At 42.1% G+C, this 14,575-nt stretch overlaps 1 protein-coding gene across 5 annotated transcripts in view; it reads right to left on the bottom strand.

Annotated features, from left to right (window-relative positions):
- The window catches only part of WDPCP (WD repeat containing planar cell polarity effector), a 244,455-nt gene that overhangs the window by 58,057 nt on the left and 171,823 nt on the right, over positions 1 to 14,575 (bottom strand). For all 5 annotated transcript variants that reach the window (XM_032763269.2, XM_032763270.2, XM_075064464.1 and 2 more), the window contains exon 14: positions 6,553 to 6,655. In XM_032763269.2, coding sequence (XP_032619160.1) covers positions 6,553 to 6,655 — 103 coding nt within the window. The remainder of the gene's footprint in view (positions 1 to 6,552; positions 6,656 to 14,575) is intronic.

The following is a 14,575-nucleotide window of genomic DNA, read 5'->3' as shown; positions in this document are numbered from 1 at the left end:
TAGAATCTAATTTTACCTCGATATTTCAGTAAGGCATTTGACCGTAGTTCCCACATGGGAAATATTAGTTAAATTGGAAAAGATGGGATCAATATGAAAATGAAATGTGATAAGGAACTGGTTAAGGGAGACTCCAACGGTGCATACTGAAGGTGACTGTCAGGCTGGTAAAGGATATAGTGGATTTCTCAAGGATCAGTATGAGAGACCAATCTCATTAACCTTTTATTACTACCTTGCACAAAAAACCGGAATGGACTAATAAACTTTGCAGATGAACAAAGCTGGGAGAGTGCTAACACAGAGATGCGTCGGGAATCATACGGAAGATCTAGAGACCTTGTAAACTGAGTATCATAAATAGTAATAGGATGAAATTTAATAGTTGAAGAGCCAAGTCATGCATTAGGATTAATAATAAGATTTTAGTCTATAAATGGGCACATCAGTTGAAGCAACAGTAGGAGGAAAACCTGGAATTGGTTTGAATCAAACAGGACTATAGCCCAATGTGATAATAGCGTTTAAAAGCTTAATGCCGATTTTGGAGCATCAGCTGGGATTTCCAGCAATATAAGGAGTTTAAGTACCGATATATAAGCACTGGTGAACCTCATTGGAATATTGTGTGCAGTTCTGTCTCCAATGTCTTAGAAAGGCAAACGAATTCCAAACTGGAACTTCAAGACGAAAAGCTACTAGAAATGACATCCGAGGAATGCGAAAACCTGTCTTATGAAAAGAGACTCAAAGAGCTTGGCTTGTAGCTAACCAAAGGAGCTTGAGGATAGCTGCTCTTTAATATATACAGCAGGATTAAATTAGAGAGACACGAAGGAATTATTTAAGCTTAAATACAAGTAGACACGAAGAACAAAATGGCATAAACTGTACACTAGAAGTTAGACTTTGAAAATTAGACGAAGTTAGCTAACCATAGAGAGTTGAAAGTTCTGAACCAGCCTGCCAGGGAAAATATCTCGGGCAAAGACATCTGCTTTAAGACTTAAGCTTGATAAGTCTATGGAAGATCGTATATGGGGACAGCTTTAATTTTGGCAATTGATCTTGATTATATAGCAGGTAAATATGCCCCAATGGTCAGGTAGATGGATTCTAGAGGAGAGATGGATTCTGAGTACTGCAGAAAATTCTTTTCTGACGTTGCTAGTGAGTCTTGCCACATGCTCAGGTTTAGCTGATCGCCATAATGGGCGTCAGGAAGAATTCCTCTGGGGCAAATTGGCAGACCCTGGAAGGTTTTTCTCCTTCCTCTGCAGCATCACGTCACTAGCTGGTGGATTCTCTGAATCATCCTTCCATCATCCCTAAGCTCCTCATTAGCCTTATTAAAGACTGAGGCAAAGTAATTATTTAGATATTGGGCCATGCCTAGGTTATCCTTAACCTCCATTCCATCCTCAGTGTTGTGAAGACCATTCGTTTAAAAGAAATCTCCATGATGTAATACAATCTAATAATAGTAACAATACAATAATACAAGAACAATACCATCACCTTGTTTTTATACAGCTCTTTTCATCAGAGGATCTCAAAGCACTTTACAAAGATAGGCTAACGCAAGTTTCCAGATAATTACAAAAGCAAAGAGGGCAATTTTAAATTTGATTTTGAAATGCAAGTGGAACCAGTGGAATTCTCTGAGAATGAAGTGATCTGCCTGAGTTCTTTGTAGCTACTCCTCCCAGCTTTCTCCTATTATATAGTGTATGAGAAGAAATATTCCAGTATATCTGTATCATTGTAGCTGGGTATTTAAAAATATTTCTTTTTTTTTTTAAGGGGAAAAAACTCATTTTTTTTTCATGTCAACTAATGAACCACTAAGTAAGTCAGCCCAGAGGGCTTTTTAGAACAGTGGAATTAACACATCTCCGGTTGTTTGATTAAGGTACCACTGTTAAAAATGTTGCCCAAACATTAGAGCTACAAATATTTTTTAAATTAATTTCTAAGTAAAGGTATAGGGCTTCACAGTTTGCCTTTGAACTATGCAGCATTTATCTGTCTTTCTTGTCACAACATGAATCTCTTTTGGGTGAAAGCTATTGATTTGAAGGTTAAAATAAATTCATCTTGCTGGGCTCTAATGTAATTTGTTGGATGCCGGCCTTGGGAAACTTTCTGACATTTACTACATATGCTCTTCATTGGGTATTCAGAGTGCAATAATGTTTGAATGGCTGAGTTCTTTACCTCCATGATCATTATTAAACATGGCATTTCTTAACACATCGTACCTTGTGAGTTCTTTGTAGCTGAGGTTTACATTAGCAATCTATAGGCTCCTGAATTGAGCAGATGTGCTCTTCTACAGTGGATAAAACAATATCTAGTTATTTGTGCTCTGGTAGGGTATGTACAAGAGCGAATACAAATCCTCTACTACTAAGCCTAGATTTCTCTTTACTGGGTATTTTAAAAAACGTCTATATTGTTCACATCAATACAGCTAACTGAGGAGTACAGAACAAGCTTCAGGACAAGGTTATAGTGAAATCACTGAGCCTTTGCCAAGAAGCTTGTGTTAAAGATCTACTGTGGAAGTAATTCAACAGAATTTAACTTTGGTCCAAAACTAGATTAAAGACAGACATAAAATCCATGGCCACCTGTCTCCAGTTCAAATTGGAGTTGGAGAAAAGGGAAGGACTTTGCATTTCTACTCTGGGAAAGTGTACAATGCCATTATTTTGATCTCATAATACCACACGATGTATTCTCATAGGATTTCAAACATCAAATCCGTTGAGAATGCTTTCTCTTAAAAAGCTTTTATCGAATTAATCTAACAATGTCTGTTTAGGCCCAGATCAAGGGCAAGGAATAGCAGAGAGCCTAGCTGACTCCACTCTCCTCCTGCAAAACTCTGAGTGAAACTAGCTGTGTTTTACCTCCTGAAACACAAAGGAATTTCAATGGTTCAACAGTGTTTTCATCAGAATCATCTAGGCATTCTTACTGGCTGTAGGATCCTTTGACAGTTGTTTCTTGGATATATGCAAGGCAAACCCTGACCATATAAGGAGCTCGGTTGAAGTACAAATTCAGAAATTACGTTGAGGGAAAATTGCCTCCTTTGCAACATTGTCTGCCTTTTGCCATGTTCCACTGAGCTATGCTCAAGATGAGTCAGCAATTAGCTCATTATTCAAGGCTGCAGTACCAGTGCTATACATTAAAGTTAAGATGATACTATCCCGCAAAATCATTAACTTCAGCAGTTTATAACTTTCTCAAAAAGTTTTCATCTAAAATGAAGCATGTTTGGTGTCAACCCAGTTCATGGGAAGATTTTGGTGACTTGAGGTTGTCGGAAGAAGGAATGTGGTACTCTCAAGAGTTCTGCAATCAGGGGAGAGCGCTTGGTCATACAGTGCTTGAGTTACTGGGGAGTGGAATATGAGAGGGTGAGTTGGGGCGAGGGAGTACATATTACGGAATGTGGATGGGAGGGATTGGTACAGAAATGGTTTGGGGGACAAATATTTAGGGAGGGAGCTCATCCTCTGGCCTTCATGAGACATCCCTTGATTTTACCATCACCTCACAGAGCCCCTTCCCTACCTTAGCATAGAAATTGGGCCCAGCTGCCTCTGTGATGCACCACTTCCACATCTCACTGTTTGTTTGCTTTGACTGCTGACTTCTCATTGAAATTTGCACTACAAGTGAAGGGCTTGATCTAGGAAGCCTCAAACGCTGTTGAGACAGAATAGCAGAATAGAGGAAAGCAGGCAGATGGCATGGAGAGAAACAGGGAGTGGGAAACAGGATGGAAGAAAGGTCTGGGGATCACAAGATGGTGAAGAGGAAAAGTAAGAGGTGGGAAGAGAAAACAGATAAGGGAGCTGGCTAAAACCCAGCTCAATAAAAGCGGCCTGGACATTCAGACTGTCTCTCAAAAATAACAAGAAGTACAGTGGCATCATAAAGACTAACAGATTTATTTGGGCATAAGCTTTCGTGGGTAAAAAAAACCCCTCACTTCTTCAGATGCATCTCAAGTGAGGTTTTTTACCCACGAAAGCTTATGCCCAAATAAATCTGTTAGTCTTCAAGGTGTCACCGGACTCCTTGTTGTTTTTGTGGATACAGACTAACACAGCTACCCCCTGATGCTTGACATCTCTCAAAAATGGGAATCACAATACACTGGGGCAGCTGGTAACTTAATTTTTCTATGCACCCTTAAATGGACATGTAGTATTTTGTACTATTGCATACATGGTTTGTAATGAAAGACTGTTGTAATACATACACTCCAAGGGGCAGAGTTAAGATTGTTGTTTGAACTATAACTCTGACACTTCCGACTTTTGCATGATTCACTTCTCAGAGTTAGTGTTGCATTGACACTGTAATTTACATATAGGGTGGTCATTGATTTTGCTTTTATTTTGAGTGGTTAAACAATGCCCAGGCCTCATAAACCCTTATTTGCTAATGATTCTTCCTTGGGTCACAAATTTAAAAATAAAGCAGCATAATGCAAAAGTTCAGTTTTAAAGTACTTAGGGCCCTATCTAATTCCTGAGCTCATGGCAAGATTCCCATTGATGTCAGTAGAAACTGAATCAAACCCACCATTAATATACTGAGGCTTTGCTACAATTTATCAGGGGGGCATTGCATTTACTAAAAAATTTAAACCACTCTGATATTAATTATTCAGAAAATGACAACATCTTAAAGACGATGGTTAAAGATGGTTAAAGATGATGGACTGACTTTATCATTTACAATGAAGAAGTTTACTTTAAAATGATAATAATTAGCAGTTACAAAGAGAGGGCTTTCAATGCAAGATTCTTAATACACTTTAAAAGCATTAATTTAACCACATAAAATCTCTACGTATTAGTATTTCTATTTTACAGCTAATGAAACAGACTCAGCGTGATTAAGGGCTAAACTTGTAGCATTAAGTGTATACGACTACATATATAAACTTGTGCCTGACTAACTCATACACACAAATATGCAATGTGCCCATGCAAGTCAGATTTTTACAAACACACATAGCCCATTAGGCATTGAACTAGCCACATGCACACAAAAATACTTGACTTGCGCATGTACATTGGCATTTGCATTCACAATTAGATATGTACAAATGTAAACTCACAGTTATAATCTTCTATTTTTGACAGTCTGGCCCCTCAAAAAACTTGCCCAGCCCAAGTTCACACAAATTTTCTGACTCCAAAGCCTATGTCTTAACCACAAGAACATCTCACTCTCTTATCATGTGACAATAGGAAAGGATCACAGAAGAGATGATTTGCTCTGACACTCATCAAAGAACAGCACTGGAATAAGGAAAATGGTGTTATACATACTACACATAAAGCTGCAGTGGTGGGTAACTTGTGGGCCACATGCGGCCCTCAGAGTAATCCGCTGGCAGGCTGTGAGACAGTTTATTTACATTGACCATCCGCAGGCACGGCCGCCTGCAGCTCCCAGTGGCTGCGGTTCGCCATTCCCGGCCAATGGGAGCTGCAGGAAATGGCGCAAGCATGTCCCTGCAGCCCGCATCGCTTCCTGCAGTTCCCATTGGCCAGGGACGGTGAACCGCGGCCACTGGGAGCTGCGGGTGGCCGTGCCTGCGGACGGTCAGTGTAAACAAACTGTCTCACAGCCCGCCAGCAGATTATCCTGGAGGGCTGCAGGTTGCCCACCACTGGCTGCTATGCTCTTTTTTTCTCTCTTACATAGGGGTCTTGGCTAGAATCTTCTCCTGACTTCCCCGCTCTCTGAACTCTGCTATAAATTTAAAGAAACAGAACAGTCTCCATATCTTTACACATCTCTTTAAAGAGATTAAGTGAAAACACAAGAAATGATCAAGACTTCTCCTTTGCGAGAGGAAGAGAGGTGCAAGTTGTTTTGCCTTGCCTGCCGAGCTTCTGGTGGCCCAACTATGGGCACAGTCCTGCAATCTTTGCTCACATAGATATTTCTTACTCAAATGCCAAGTCCCATTGACTACAACAGACCTACTTTAGAGCCAAATGGTGAAGCCCCCCTGGCTCAGACTGGAGAGCATTTATCTCACCTGAGTACTTCCAGAGGCCTCACAAAGTGAATCCCATTGTCTTCATCGAGACTACTTGAGTGAGTAAATGCTCAGCCAGGTGAGTAAGGTTTCCACAACCTGGTCCTTCATAAACAAAGTTTACTTGTGTGAATAAGGATTTCAGGATCAGGACCCTTTGCATCTGATCTCATTACAATGGGCATGGAATTCATTAACCTCTTTTCTTATTTTCTGTAAAATTGTGGTGATTTACTCTCTTTTGCTTTGCAGCCCGCACATTGACACAATTCTCACTTCTATACCTAAAGGCAAAGCAATGCTGTTTTCATAAGCTTCCCTTCTTCCCCATAAATAAAGACCACCACCTCCTTTTCCAAGAAAACAATTCAAATTAACCAATAACCCCCTACAAGTATAACATCGTGGTGATGCAGAACAAGTATTGATTAAAACAAAAAAGGCTTTTTAAAAACAGCATTAATTCTTACCAACTCCAGTAGTTATTGATTCTGCATCAATGTCGTTAGCCTTCTTCTTTGCCACTTCAGCTAGTGCCAATTCACCCTTATCTGCTGCAAGGTAATGGATGTCCTTTGGAAATAAAGCAAAATAAAAGATTAATCTAAAATGAATCAGACAAGTAACAAAGGAGAATTTGAAAGAAAGAGGCTCTTTTCTTGCTTAGATCGCAACCACAAATGGAACAGATGAACCTACTGTTATATTTTAATTTTCTTTGTCTTATTCTTTCCCTATGCAAATTTATTAACCCTACTCATGTTGCCGAAACAAAAATCTCTGGTTAATGCATAAAACATTGACTATCCATGAACTGATAAAAGTGAGGCTGATGACTTTGCATGTATAACTGAAACTTTAGCTGGATGCATTAGGAGTCTGGTGCAACTGCTGCAACATGAACCGAAGAGGGATTGGCTGGCAGGTGGTTTGCCTGTTTTGTTTGTGAGGCCATGTTGTTTACATCTAACCAAAAGTGCAGGATGACTCCTGATCTAATGCTGATGTTTGTGATGCAGCATTTCCATATGTGAGTTTTGGGCTAAAGCTATGCTGGAATAGGTTTCAGTGTAATTATTGTCCTATTGCACTGTAAATTCTTTGTGTGAAGTGATTCTCACTGCAATGATACTGGAGGTACAGTACAGAGACTAATAGTGCTCAGTGACTTGAACATTCAAATGGATGATGAGATTTCTGAGTCAACAGGATTTCATGGCCACTATGACAACCATGGGTTTAATTGTAGATGACTGTAGGCTAAGCTCATATAGTTGGCTACACCGGATCAGAGAGCTGTATATTATTCCCATGTCATGGGTCCATCATTGCCTCCTATAATTTAAGGTGAGTGTCCACCTATCCTTAAGGGAAGAGGGATCTGTTTTCATGGTCTAACCTTTGAGGGTAATGCCTCTCTGACATGGATATGCACCAGCAGCCAGGCACAGTTTTGCTTACTGTAGTATATGAAGAGTACTCCCTTGTAACTGAGCTTCTACGAGGACAAGTCTGCCTAGTCATACTCATGGGATGTGCCAGCTGGTGCAGCTCTGAAGGTGGAACCTTAGCTAGCCACGCCCACTGAAGGGCTCACATGCCCCCTCCCGTCCCTACCCTCACTGTTTCAGAATGTTTGAGGGGCGAGGCTATAAATGGGGAAGTGGCGCTCACACTGCCTCAGTTCCTTCCACTGCCTGTGTTGTAATTAGGACTAGAGTGACCAGATGGCTAGTGTAAAAAATCGGGATGGGGGTGGGTGTAATAGGTGCCTATATAAGAAAAAGCCCCCAAAATCAGGACTGTCCCTATAAAATTGGGACATCTGGTCACCCTAATTAGGACTCCAGGGAAGAGGAGAAGATGGGTGGGGAGTGTGAATATGCAGAGTCCATCTTGAAAAACCTCTGTTACAAGTAAGTAACCACGAGTGGCTTCTGCACATTCCCACTCGTGGGCTAGACTGGCTAGCAGTACTCCTTCAAAGGAAGATGGACTAAGGAGTTCTAATGAAAACGCAACTGTAGGACTGCACTGCCAAATTGAGCATCTGACCTAGAGGCTAGATCCAAGGCATGCTGCTCTGTGAAAAGTACGGACGAACCTCCAAGTAGCAGCTCTCCAGATCTCTATAACTGGCGTAAGGCTGAGATATGCAGACAATACCACCTTAGCTTGGTAAAGTGAGAGACTTAATTCCCTGGGGAAGAAGTATTGAAGCCAAAAGAAGTATGTCTCCTGAATGAAGCGTCTAATCCATCTAGACAACAATTGTCAAGAAACAGGTTATCCTTTTTTATTTTCTGCACAGGAAAATAGGAGAACATTGAAAGTTTTTTGTCCTATCTAAAGAGTAAGCCAAAGCTCTGTTTACTTCTAAATCTTCTAGTAGTGTCTGTAGCACGGCTTCAGCCCTATGGGCAAGAGGTTTGAGGCAAAAAAGATGAAATATTGAAAGATGAAATAAAGAACATTCTCCCAGAGGTTCCTAAGGTTGTTTAATTAATTGTGTGAGAACCAAGTTAAGATCCCACAGTGGAGGGAGACCCTTCACAGGGGATCGCTAGGTAAATCCCTTTACTGACTCGTGTGAATACTGACTTATTGTTAACCAGAGTGTGAAAACCAATATGTCTGATAAACAGTGTTTAATCGAATATAAAGACAAAACAGGAATTTTGAGATTAAGCATGATTTGGACTGGGTCTGATGAAGGAGGTATGCTATTTTCAACTGCCCACATAGAGAACACATTTTAACACACTCCATTTTCTAGTTGATTCTTCCCTAAAATTAATTAAAATAGTTTCTACATCAGCTGAACATGAAAGCTTGAAGTTAATTAGAAACCTATCGTTCACGCTGTCAGCTGAAGAGAGTTTGGGTCTGGGTGACAGACTCAACTGCTCTGGTGGGTCAATAATTCGGGATAGACTGGAAGGGCCTTGAAGTTCCCTGTCAACAGGTGGAGCAGGATTGTTGCCTGGCACAAGCCAGGGTTATTACAATAATACTGGTCTTGTCCGGCTTTATCTTGTGTCTGACTGTGACGAAGTGGGGCTGTTCTTAATGTTCCCTCTGAATACTGTGGGAGGGTCTCAGTTCCTGGCCAACTCTCTGTCGCCTAGCAATTAATGGCCAAGCCCTTCTCCCCCTGCAAGGGGATGCTAAAGGTGTGGGAGAACAAAGAGGTCAGGTGACTTCCTGACCCAGGAAAGGAACTCAGCAGGGAAGGAGGGGCTGGAGGGCGTTATCAGTCTGGAGCTGGCTAGGGACTAGGAGTGAAGTGCAGATGTGGGGGTCTGGCTCACTGCCCCCTAGAATGGACCTGGCCGAGGGGTCTGGTTCGCTATACCTACAAGCTCTGTTTTAGACCATGTTCCTGTCATCTAATAAACCTCTGTTTGACTGGCTGGCTAAGAGTCACGTCTAACTGCAAAGTGGGGGTGCAGGACCCTGTGGCTTCCCCAGGACCCTGCTGGGGCGGGCTCACTGTGGGAAGCGCACAGAGGGGCAGACAATGCTGAATGCTCCAAGAAGAGACCCAGGAGGTGAAGACGTGTGCACTTCTTGTCCTGAAAAAGTCTTCTCCAAGGAAGAGGAGGCTCCTCAAAGTCCTCACTGGCTTTGTGGGGAGCAGTTCCAGAGCATTGCCTGGAGACTCCATGACAATGACCTTCAGCATGGGGTTGAGGGGGGGAAGTACCCAAGAACCCTTGATTCCATAGTAGGAGAAATGCATCTGAGATCAAACGATTGTCTGTCCCCACCCTCAGACCAAACATCTGACACCTCACATTTATTTGGTTGCTAATAGGTCTATGGCTGGGTGTTCCCACTGTACAGAGATTCCTTGGGCTCCTAATGTTTTCAGGGACCAGTCTTGTGGTAGACCCTATTGGGTTGATCTACTAGGTCATTGTTCTTTCCTGCATATATAGTGCTATCAGAAATACATTATGAGTAATGCGCCATTTGCACACTAGCGCTTCCCTGCAGAGCTAGGGAGAGTGGGCTCCTTCCTGCTTGCTTATATAATAAACTGCTGTGGTACTGTCTGTGACCACTTGAACAATCTTGTGTTGAACAGGAAGTAGAAAAGCCTTTAACACTCAATGAATTCTAGAATGTTTTTGTGGAATCTTGTCTTGGGAGTCAATGACTTCTTGCACTGAAGGTATGGCAATGAGCTCCCATCTTACGTTGGATGTATCCACAGTAATAATCACTGATGGTGCTGGAGGGGTGTAGTGTCCACCCGGGAGCACATTTTGTGGTTGAGTTCACCACTGTAATGTTAGCAGCTATTTATGCTCTGCCTGTAGCTGGCGAACAGCCAGTGTTGAAGGGTTCTCATCTTTAGATGAGCACATGGAATGACATAGTTTGTTGAAATTAGAAGACCCATTAATCAGAGGTAGAATATTACTTGCTGAGATGATTGAGTTTGTGGACTGTGTATGGTTTCAAATCTTTCTCAAGGAAGAAGAGCTCTGTTTAGCTGATGATAGGTAATGATTTAGTCCATTCCAGAACAATTTTTTTTTGATTTATCAGGAACCTCAGATTTTCTAAAAGGATACAAGTATGAGAAAATGGCTTTGCAAAGATGATTTTCTGATTATGTTTTTTTATTAGGCAATTATCCAAGTAAAGATAAACATGTATCCTTTCCTTCACAAGTAAGCTGTTACCACTGACAGGCAATTTGAATGTCCCGGGGGTGGAAGACAGGTCAGATGGAAGGACTTTGTATTGGTAATGGTTGTTTCCTACTGTAAAGCTGAGGTATTTGTGATGGAATTTCTTGATGAAGATATTTAGTTTCCTTAGATCCATGATTGGTCAGAGACCACCATCTTTTTTGGGAACCAAGAAGTATCTTGAATAGAATCCTTTCCTTCTGAATTCCATTTGGACCTCCTCCACCACTTCTATTTTGAGAAGAGCCAGAACCTCTGATCTCAGTAGACTCTTGTGAGAGGGGTCCCTGAATAAGGAGGGGAGTTGGGGATTGGAAAGAATCTTAAACTATATTGGATACCCACTGTGGATTATTCTAATTTAAACTGTCAAATGTGGGACCTGGGGTTTGGTCCTAAAGACCTTACAGAAGGTTGTTTGCCTCCTGGTCTTGATTTAAAATTACTTCTTTGTTGATAAGAGTGCTGTGGATCTCCTTGGATACTTCAGATAACAGTATCTCCTCTACATCAGGTGTAAAAGAAGAGGAGGAAGGGTACTGTTGCCTTTGACATCTGGAGAGGGACATCCCTGGTTTTCTTCCTGGTTGTTAAGAAATGCCCAGAGACCTGGCAGTATATCTAGTCTCTTTCATTCTTTCTAGTTCTCTTTGGTCCTGATACTGAAAAGACCCTCGTCTTCAAAAGGGAGTTCCTCAACTTTTGCTTTGGTTTCTGGTGGCAGTCCTGACAATTAAAGACAAGCTGTCACAAGGTGCTCCCTTTGCTACCTAGTGTGCCTGGCCCATTTGTATTGTCTCTTATTCACAACATACTCACAGTCTGTTCCTTTCTGCCATGTGTCCCTTTAATCTCAGATTCCAGGCACTGCAGAACCTAGCAGGAGGATCTTTCCACCCAGATAGCTCTGCCACACCCAGCTCGCTCGCTGAGCTCCCCTCTTTACTTCCCATTCCTGCCAATTATATATCTTCCCCTGGCTGAGCTAATTAACTCATTAGCCTGATCACTGCCCACAAATGTCAACAATCCCCACCATTACAGGCTAATTGATCCCAATTAAGCCTGTGATTCTCCGTTACATAAATACCTAAGTGAGCATGCTGTCACACAGGCAAACCTTCTCATTGAAGTAGTAGACACAGCACCTCTGACCACAGAATCTGAGGAGTCAAAGATCACCTTCAAGACATATTTTTCCATTTGCTGAGTTTCTATTATGATCACATTTGCCAAACTTCTTCCGCTTTTCAGGAAGGAATTTGAAGGATATTGATAATTTTTCCCAAAGGTGATATTGGAAGTGAGCCATGACAACTTGATAGTTTGCTACTCTTAAACCTAAAGTGGAGGAAGAGAAATTTTTTTTCCCCCATCTTTCTCTGAGGTACTAGAATGGATCAATCCCCTTTCTGACCTTTAGATAGCTGCCTCTACTACCAGGAAGTATGGGGCACGATGGGTATGAAAACCCTCTTGTGGAATTTATCTGCTTGTTGCCTGGAAAGTGGCTGGATTGGATGAGATGAGTTTAGTTGAGTGTAAAAGCCCATCCAATAAAAGCAGAAAAAATCTGATGGAGGAATAAGAGCCAAAGATGTCAAATACTGGGTGTGAGGTTTATTCTACAGCAGATGTTGGTAACTTCAGTGTGGATGTCATCCTTTCTGTTAATTACTGACATGTAATTGCATCCGCAGACGGAGAATATGCAGAAGACACTCAGATGTTCTGATCGGGAGATGTCTGGTTGTCAACATCAGGATCCGCATCCTGCATCCCTTGTGTCATGTTCTTCTTCTGACATTGTATCAGCAATCACAGTAGGAGACTGTGTTCCTTTTCTGGGTTTCACAGATCAATCTGGTAGCTTCAGATACTTAGGAATTAAACCCTGAGGTCCCACAGGGGGTTGCATTTGATCAGAATAAAATACGTGATATGGATGCAGATCTGAAGGAGTTGGCCAAAATGGCCATGTTGGCTATGGATGCATATGCCAATTGGATCAATACTCAGCCACTGGATCTGGTTCATAATCCTAGCCACAAAGTAGAAATGGTTGGGATTCTGAATGTCTCTTCTTCAGGGAGGTGCACAAGGGGGGCAAGCAGGGGCACTCCCCCCCAATAATTGGTAGGGGCACAGAACTCCTCCAGCCCTGGGGTCACGGTGGTGCGAGTGAGCTCCTTGGGCCTCAGGGCCACAGAAGGAGCTGACTGCTTCTCCGGCCCCATGGCCATGGGAGGAGAGCAAACTTCTCCAGTCCTGGGACCACAGGGGAGAGTGAGCTCCTCAAGCCCTGTACCGTGCTGGGGGCACAGAACGTGCCCCTTCAAAAGCCATCCAATTTTTATTTCTGGGCACGCCCCTGCTCTTGTTTAAATTGTGGATGACTTGAGGAAAGAAGAAAAACCTCCAATTCCATTTGCAGGAGTGTTTCCAATCTTGCATCCAGTGTGGAAGGCAGAGGTGAAAGCAGCGGTCCTGTAAGGATAGTATTAGTGACAGCAGTTTGGTCAGAAAACCAAAAGGTGCCTTGGAAGGGGGGATCTGCCATACAGGAATCTGTAAAAACCACCCATCTGAAAGTATAAATGCTAACCATGTGCAATCTTAACCATCTAAAACCTAAGCTAAAAGTTTCATAAAGCACTTCTATTTAAACACAATTTGGACTGAAGGTCCAGAGAGGTTCCAAGTCCATCACTGACGGTAGCTGGAAGGAATTGAGTGGCCGGAGGGCCGAGACCCCTTTCATAGCCTTGCCCATAGAATATTCAGCAACATGAAGGGTGGCCCGGGAGGAGAGTTGTAAGCACTCCAACGGGCACTGCTAATTGAGGTCCTATCATCAGAACTGCACTCACTGGCACAACTCATGCGTGGGAATATACAGAAACTACTCAGAGAACACTTATTTCACATATGGCAAAAGCAAAATACCTTCTTGTTACCTTTTATCGTAAAGATAAAAATCCAAAGAGATATTTTATTCTGCACTCTAACTGCATGCAGGAATGTAAAGGGAATGGATTCCTTCCTTGAGACAATGTCTCCAAGTAAAAAAGCCACGGCTATCTCCCAGACTCAGAGAGCTTCTGGTGAGAATATCCTTCTACATCTGGATTTTCTGACACCTTAATTTAGTGGACAAAAACCCTAATGGCACAAGGTGAAGAGTAACAGTTCCGGAAGACAGGTTTCAGAGTGGAAGCCGAGTTCGTCTGTATCAGCAAAAAGAACAAAGAGTACTTGTGGCACCTTAGCGACTAACAAATTTATTTGAGCGTAAGCTTTCGTGGGCTAAAGCCCACTTCATCAGATGCATGCATGCTTCAGCCCACGAAAGCTTATGCTCAAATAAATTTGTTAGTCTCTAAGGTGCCACAAGTACTCCTAGTTCTGGAAGAGGAGCAGAAGATAGAGAGATGAAAAGAAATATGAGAGTGACAGAAAGGAAAAAGAGGGGGAAAGACAAACAGCCATACTCCAAAAACATTTTCCCCCTAATTTTGTAAAAAAATAAATAAGATGTAAGGAACAAAATGTCATCTAACAGTATTTTTTCATTAAAATCTCTCTCTTTCTCTGTATGTTACCCTCAGTTTCACAGATCTTCTCCCTTTGTCTCCATAGTGTGATCCCTTACTATGCATGTGACTCTTTGGCTTGCTCTGCATTAGCGTGTCAACCTTAAAGCATATAGGGAAAGATGAATGACTGTTTGAAAAGATGGCTTGTCAAATACTCAATCGTCTCCCCCACATCTAATGGCACCAACAGTAGT

This window comes from Chelonoidis abingdonii, chromosome 3 (assembly GCF_003597395.2).
Source record: "Chelonoidis abingdonii isolate Lonesome George chromosome 3, CheloAbing_2.0, whole genome shotgun sequence".
Classification (NCBI taxonomy): Eukaryota; Metazoa; Chordata; order Testudines; family Testudinidae; genus Chelonoidis; species Chelonoidis abingdonii.
Note: the sequence above shows the minus strand (reverse complement) of the source record. Positions and strands in the feature narration are given on the sequence as shown.